The sequence below is a fragment of the Benincasa hispida genome, chromosome 9 (genome assembly GCF_027475165.1).
Source record: "Benincasa hispida cultivar pf3 chromosome 9, pf3_genome.v1.1, whole genome shotgun sequence".
Taxonomy (NCBI): Eukaryota; Viridiplantae; Streptophyta; class Magnoliopsida; order Cucurbitales; family Cucurbitaceae; genus Benincasa; species Benincasa hispida.
The window spans coordinates 46,942,529-46,949,522 of record NC_143486.1 but is presented as its reverse complement, the minus strand read 5'-3'; the positions used below and the strand labels follow the sequence as shown (position 1 = coordinate 46,949,522).

General features: G+C 36.0%; 1 protein-coding gene across 1 annotated transcript; it reads left to right on the top strand.

Moving 5' to 3' along the window:
* Positions 1-4,732: 4,732 nt before the first annotated feature.
* On the top strand, positions 4,733-5,309 carry LOC150033863 (uncharacterized). The gene is made up of 2 exons (XM_090317099.1): positions 4,733-4,747; positions 4,848-5,309. Exons 1-2 carry the CDS (start codon positions 4,733-4,735, stop codon positions 5,307-5,309), a joined length of 477 nt encoding a protein of 158 aa, XP_090173225.1.
* Positions 5,310-6,994: the final 1,685 nt, after the last annotated feature.

Below are 6,994 nucleotides of genomic sequence, written 5' to 3'. Positions count from 1 at the left end.
CTCCTCCACTTAGGCTGCTTCTTCAAAAAGATCTTAGACGTTGCTAAAAAATTTTTATTCATTCACCACAACCTTGTGTTTAGCATTTTGAGATTGCGTTCATTCAAAATATTTCAAAACTTTGTGATAGTTTATTCAAATGTGACGTTGAATATGGTTACGCCCTTCGTTTTGGCTTACCCCCACGTTGTCATGCGAGCATCCAACTTCGATTTCGTTCCATATTCAACTTCAACTCTTGTCTCTTTTGATTTGGCTTACGCCAGACAGAGGAGTTGCACTAATGCGTTGATCCTGGCGACTTGACTTCGTTTTGGCTTGCCCCCACGTGTGTCATGCGAACATCCAACTACGAGCAAGTGCCTTTCACAACTTAACTCTTATCAACATGGGTTTTCCCATTGCATTGGCAGTGGAGTCATTATTCCCAAAAGCTTACTTCAATTTTTTTTTCAATATAATGAACGCAATTCTTCGAAACCGCTGCCACCCCCAAACTTAGAGATTGGCAGCGTTCTCACCGCAAAGCTAAAAACAAAATTACAAGAATGCGGTAATAAATGTTTGAACACAGGTTTGCACAAAATAAAACTTAAGACTTTCAAGATTTGAAAAGGCTAATAAAAGTAAAGAATGCCTTGCGTTGATTAGTTAGAAAATACGGTGAATTATACGTACTATCATAGAAATATCGCAAAACAACGCAATCGAGAAAAAGAGAATTTCAAAAGGATAAGGCATATAAGATAACAAGAAAAGACCTTAGGCGGAACAATGCATGCGCTCATGCGTTGGAATCAACGTGATTGAAGCCATGCGTTGAAGGATGAAAGGCGTTCTTCCGTTGAACTACGAATCGAGGAGACTTATTGTTGCACCTACAAGAGCAAACATACCACAACCAAGGAAGCAACCATATATCCAAAATAACAATAAAAATAAAATAAATAACCTATACTAAGAAAGCAAAGTAAAGATAGAGCAGAAAATGTCCCTGGAAAAATAGGAGTGTTGTCACCGCAAGGAGTCTTCCATGCAAGAGATGGCTCTCAACTGCTCGGGTCAAGTTTCTCTGACCATTAGAACTTCCGGAAATTGTTGGACGCATGCGGCCGTCATGTGCTTAGAATCACCTTCAGCTATTTTGCGACTGATTGCCCTTCTACCTTGGGGTCAACATTGGCTTTCAGCGCATCGCCTACACTTCAATATTAATTGCAACCTGGTCGCACAAGCTGCAATACACCCAAGATAAAAAGTTTGCTCGCAGAGACACAAAACTTAACAAACATTTAGCTGCCAAGTCTCCGGAAACGGTGCCAAAAACTGGATGACAGGAATTTGGAAGTCAATTTTACTCGACAACCAACTTCACTTGGACGCGGTATGCGATGCATGTTCCTAAGATATACGTTGATAGTCATGCGTCGATGGTCATGCATTGGAATGAGTATGCGTTAATAAATGTATGCGATGACCATGTGTCATGCCACAACTTTTCTTGCGTTCACGCCAAGATAACATGGACGCAAGTTTCTTTGGTAATCCGAGGTCGAACATAGGGACTTGTAACTATATGTTTGCAGTGATTGTGCATGCGGCGGTTGAATATAAGAATGGAGGGGATGTTGCTATGTTAATCCTACTTCTACTCCTATCTATCAGACAATGCAATGAGAATATGCATGAAAGGTAGAGATGCAACAAACCTTGACATGAAATAAATGTGTGGGAAAATAGATAAAATGCGGAGATGTTTTCATTGCAAAACTTAAGAGTGATCGCAAGGGCAACCCTAGTCAATGCAATCCATGCAATCATGCTACAACCATACACGACAAGTCATTTTCCAATGGAAATACAGTGCTCCTAATTTTAGGACGCATGTGTTGAACGCAAAGTGTCCATAGAGCTTATTTCTAAGTCTCTACTCTTGTCCTATGCGATGATGCAAAATGTATGAAAGCAAGGTGACCACATACAATCGTATCCTATCTCTAGAATGCGTGCGATGCGTTAATTACAAATAGTGCTCATTCCTAAGCGCCTATCTATTGTATTATGTGTTTTAATTTGGCTCTCGCAAGCCTAGATTCTGACCTGACCTTCCCAAGCCTAGATACTGTCCTTAGACTACCCTCCTGAGTATCCCTAATGGACGAATGAAGCATACATAATACAAGAAAATCGCATAAACCTTGCTGACCTAAGATTGTTACTATCCCTAGTGAACAATGCATACCTTGCTTAATGCGTCCAACCACTTACCCTCTCGGGCAGTTGATTGTTGCTGACTTCACTCATAGACAAGCAATGTGTTAGCCCATAGATAGGTGTTACCGTAGCTTCACACTAAAAAAATAAGATTACTCACATACTCGCACAACGCACACCTCTTGGTGGTTTGCTACATGCTTCATATCTCTAATCCACACGACTAAGTATGCAATACCCAAGCAGTCCCACTAAGTGTTGCAATGAAAGTAAAGATGCTAAGCAAGAAGATGGAGATGGAGTCGAAGGAATAAAGAAATGCATTAAAAACACATTGTATTAATTTCTTAATTCAAAATGTCATACAATACACTATAGGAAAAGAAAAAAAAAAGGAATGACCGGTTGGAAGCAAAATTTTGCTTCTAACAGATGCGCGTTAAGGCTGTCGGTGGTGCGATAGATGGGTGGAGAAGCTGACTCTCTCGAGATCTAACTCCGGTTGAAGGCTCCGATCGTCACTCGGAATGGATGAAGGAGGTGAAGAACTCTCAGCCGTCTTCTCACGCATGTGTCTGGATCGTAAGGATCCGCCATAGGCAAACCTTAGGCGAAAACCTTGGATAAAATGAATTTTAGCTCATCGGCTTCTATTTATAGAGCTTGGTGTTATCTTTAGGGCTTCAATCAAACCAAGTACTGTGATGATAACAAACTCATATTTTTTGTACTAACATTTTCAGTGTTTCAGAGTCATTATCTTGTAGAGCTCAGAAAGAAGATTCCAACGCAATTTGAATCGCTTAAATCGAAGTTCAAACGAGAAAGTTATAAGCAAAAGAAGATTGGAGAGGAAATCCAACGTGGCAGTGACACATGGCATCTTGCTGACGTGGCATCCGATGTGACGGCTGATGTGGCACACAAACAGTCAATATTGATGACGTGACGCTCCAACCAGCCACTTTTTGCTGACGCGGTGATGACGTGGCACATGATGTGGCAGTGACGTGGCGACGTGGACGAATGAGATAATGACAAGTGGCGGTCACCCAGCTTCACGCGCAGATATGCGCGTGCGTCGCACGTGCCTTCGGTTTCTTCACAGAATGCGGCGCGTGATGCTCAATCTTCTCCCCTGTGCGCGTGGTGCTCATATCATCCGGCTATTTTTTATTTTCATTATTTTCTTATTTTCCTTTAATTTCCTGATCAAATTTTCTCTAAATTCTCACCAAATTTCAGCCTTTTCAAATTTGATTTCCTTCCTAAATTTTCATCCTTCAAATCCTTTTTATTCTCCAAATCTCAATAATTCCAATCTTTCAAAATTCCTTTTCAAATCCTTTCCTTTTCTATTTTTATTCAATCTCCACCCTTCATTTGTAATCATATCCAATGGCCAAAATTTATCTCCCTCGCCTATAAATTCGACTTGATTTTACTCTTCATTGACACACCAAAAAGCTATCAAGTCTTAAGCTCTCAATTCTCTCTACTCTCAAATTCTTGTCCTCCTTGCTCCTAAATTGACCTAGAGTTATTTTTGTGAGTTCTTTTTTAGTGCTCAACTTGTGTATTTAGCCTCAAGAGGTAATATTGTGAGGTTTTCTTTTAATTTTTTGGAATTGTATTAAGGTGTGGGTACACCTTGGGTTGTGAGAAAAAGAAATTGGTTTGATCCTAAACCAGTAAAAAGGATCTTGGGTTTCTCTTTAGCCTAGGAAAAATAGGGTCGTGTGTCGGTTTGGTCTTCACCTGCAAGAGGATCTCTTAGTGTAATACCCAAGAAGGAGTCTTGGAGAGTGGAGTAGGTAATTTGCCGAACCACTATAATTCCCGATGTTTTCTCTTCCTCTCTCTCTTTTATTTCTTGTTTTCAAATTTTTTGCTTCTAGTCTTAGTGTCTTAGTTATTTTTTTAATCTTTCCAAATTGCATGATTTAATTTTTAGTGTCATTTAAATTTATCCTTGATTAAATTGTCTTTAAATTTGAAGTTATCATAGCTTGCATGATTTAAGTTTTGTCTTGCATAAATTTTCTTTAATCAAATTAGTGGGTTAACTTTATTGAGCATTGTTTGAAGATAAAATTATTTAAAAAAAAAATTGATAGTCAACCCTATTCATCCCCATCTAGTGTTGCCTTTAGATCCTACAATTGGTATGAGAGTAGGTAGCTTGATTTTCTTATTTAAAAAAGGTTTTGTATTTTTTTCTTGATTTTAGATTTTGTTTTTTTAATCTTATTAAATATGTAATTTTTCTAATTTTTGCAAAAAGTATGAAAAATTGAGTTTTAAAAGCTATTTTCATTAGAATTTATTTTCTTGAAAATTGGTTATTAAAACCTTATTTTTTTCTCTACTTCTTAATCTTTGAAATCTCTTTGATTAAAATCAAAATTTTGGAAAAATATTTCTGTTTACAAAAATCTTTAAAAAAAAAAAAATTATTATATTCTCTTCCTTTTTCGAAAAACTTAATTGTTCGAGCTTATGGCAACTACTGGAATAAATGGGTACGGTGAAGGTCAATCTACCACTAGGCCACATTTGTTTGATGAAAATAATTATGCATGGTGGAAAACTAGGATGAGAATTATTTGATTTCTATTGACTATAATCTATAGAAAATTGTTTTTAATGGTCCTTTAATTCCTACTAAGATAGTTGATAATAAAGATATTCCTAAGGAAGAAAAAGAGTTTAATGATGAAGATAAAAAGAAGTTGTCTATTAATGCTAAAGCCATGAACTATCTGTTTTGTGCTTTATGTCCTGATGAGTTTAATCGAGTCTCTGCATGTAATTCTGCTAAAGAAATTTGGGATATGCTTGAAGTAACTCATGAAGGAACTAATCAAATTAAAGAGTCAAAGATTAGCATGTTAGTTCATAATTATGAATTGTTTAAAATGGATGCAAATGAAACTATATCTGAAATGTTTACTAGGTTCACGAATATTGTTAATGCTTTGAAGGGATTAGGAAAATCTTATACCACCTTTGAAAATGTGAGAAAAATTCTTAGATCATTGCCTAAGAGTTGGGAAGCTAAGGTGACAGCGATCCAAGAAGTAAAAGACCTCTAAAAATTCCACTTGAGGAGCTCGTTGGATCTCTCATGACACATGAGATAATCATGAAGGCCAATGTGGAAGAAGATGTCAAAAAGAAGAAGAGCCTAGCATTGAAGTCCACTCAAGTTCAAGAGGACTCTGAAACTGAAGCTGAACTAAATGATGAGGAGTTCGCTTACTTGACCAAGAAGTTCAAAAAGCATTTTAGGAAAAGGAACTTCTCAAAGAAAGTCAACAATCAAGAAGGCAAAGGAGAAAAGAGCAACAGAGATACAATCATTTGTTATGAATGTAAAAAGCCCGGACACGTAAAGTGGGACTGTCCTCAAAGAAAAGCCATTTTAAAGAAGAGCAGAAAGGCCATGAAAGCTACTTGGGACAAAAGTGATGAAAACGAATCTGAAAGCGAGGAAGAAGTAGCAAATCTGTGTGTTATGGCTTTTGGAGACGACGACGACGACGACGATGAGGTAAGTCCTGAAAACCCTACTTTTGATGAGCTCATTGATGCATATAATGAAGTTAAAATTGAATTTGAAAAACTAGATTGCAAATATATGTCTCTTAGGAAGAAAAATGCTAAATTAGCTCTTGAAAATAATAATTTATTAATTGAGCTAGATAATCTAAACGAGAAAAATGAGATATTAAGAAAAGATCTAGATTTATCTAAATCAAATTTGCATGCTTTAAAAGAAGAGTATAAATTATTAGAAAATAAAAATGAAGATATTTCAGCTACTCTTTTAAAGTTTACAAATGGGAAAAAGAATTTAGATATCATGATGGGTAAGCAACAATGCATATTTGATAAAAGTGGCTTAGGTTATAAACCTCACTAAAAACAAAAGAAATTTACAAACTACTTTGTCAAAGAAGGTTCTATTATTTGTCATGCATGTAGAAAACATGGTCATAAAGCTTATGCATGCAATTTAAGAAAAATCAATATTATGAATGAAAAGAGATGGATTCCTAAATTTTTGTTAGCTAACCCCCAAGGACCTAAACAAATTTGGGTACCTAAGGTTACATCTTGAGAATTAATTCTCTCAAGTATGTTTGAGATCCATAAAGAATAAGTGGTACTTGGACTGTGGATGTTCAAAACATATGACTGGGGATCACACAAAATTCACATACTTAGAAAAGAAAGATGGAGGATACGTTACCTTCGGTGACAATAAAAATGGTAAGATTGTTGACAAAGGTAATATTAGTAACGGTTCAAATTTTCTTATTGAAAATGTATTGTTGGTTGATGGTTTAAAGCATGATTTATTAAGTATTAGTCAATTATGTGATAAAGGATATAGAGTAATTTTTAGTAATAAAAATTGTACAATAGAAAATGCATGTGATGGAAAAGTTCTGTTTGTAGGAAATAGAGATAAAAATGTTTATACTATTGATCTATTAGATTATCCTACAGTAGAAAATAAATGTTTATCTGCATTGTATGAAGATTCGTGGTTATGGCATAGAAGGTTAGGTCATGCTAGCATGTATTTAATTTCAAATATTTCTAAGAAATCCCTTATTAGAGGTCTTCCAAAATTAAACTTTGTGATGCTTGTCAAATGGGTAAACAAACTAAGTCTTCTTTCAAACCAAAGAAAATGGTTTCTACTTCTAGACTTTTGCAACTGTTACATATGGACCTTTTTGGACCTACTAGAGTTGCAAGTCTAAGTGGA